Genomic DNA, 660 nt, shown 5'->3' with positions numbered 1-660 from the left:
AGCCCTCCATTAAACCCTAAAACCCTCAAAAAACCCTCCTCTAAACCGTAAAACCATGAGAAAACCCTCCTCTAAGCCCTAAAACCTTAATAAACCCTCCACCAAACCCCAAAACCCACAACAAACCCTCTCGAAACCGTAAAGCCCTCAAGGACCCCTCTGCAACCGCCCTGGAAGCCCGGAAACCCTAAACCCTAAACCCTAAACCCTAAAGCGCACCCTGAGGTGCGAAATGAAGTCGAAGTGGTGCTTCATGTCGGTGGCGAGAATGAGCTCGATGGCGTGCTGGCGCAAATAGTGGAAAAGGTCCTGGGAAAGACCTGCGAACAAGTTTGCTGCTGGTGCTGCTGCAGTCCGGAAGCAGCAAGCTGCGTGGTAGTTCTCCAAAACTGAAATGTCATTATAAGTCAGCGCCAGCGCAGACCTGGCGTTGACCAGAAACTGGTTCGTGAGGCCTGGGTGGCCCACGTCGTGCGCCACGCTCGCCACCACCAGACACGCCTCGTCCAGATACGTCAGTCTGAAAAAACGAAATAACAATTCAAAAACTTCTCCATTTTCCCCCACTCAACTCCAGGCCTCGACTTCGTTTTGCGCCGAGGAGGGGGGGCCAAGAAGCAGAGCCTGGCGATGCCGGGGTCGCGCTGCAGCTCCTGCTGC

At 54.4% G+C, this 660-nt stretch overlaps 1 protein-coding gene across 1 annotated transcript in view; it reads right to left on the bottom strand.

The window, feature by feature from the left end:
* Positions 1-201: 201 nt before the first annotated feature.
* The window catches only part of ETH_00039715 (cAMP-specific 3',5'-cyclic phosphodiesterase, putative), a gene marked incomplete at both ends in the record, with an annotated part of 1,750 nt that continues 1,291 nt past the window's right edge, over positions 202-660 (bottom strand). The window contains one exon of the mRNA XM_013374480.1: positions 202-520. Coding sequence (XP_013229934.1) covers positions 202-520 — 319 coding nt within the window. The remainder of the gene's footprint in view (positions 521-660) is intronic.

The sequence above is a fragment of the Eimeria tenella genome, genomic scaffold (assembly GCF_000499545.2).
Source record: "Eimeria tenella Houghton genomic scaffold, Eth_scaff2078, whole genome shotgun sequence".
In the NCBI taxonomy this organism is placed as follows: Eukaryota; Apicomplexa; class Conoidasida; order Eucoccidiorida; family Eimeriidae; genus Eimeria; species Eimeria tenella.
This window is presented reverse-complemented; position numbering and strand designations above follow the sequence as displayed.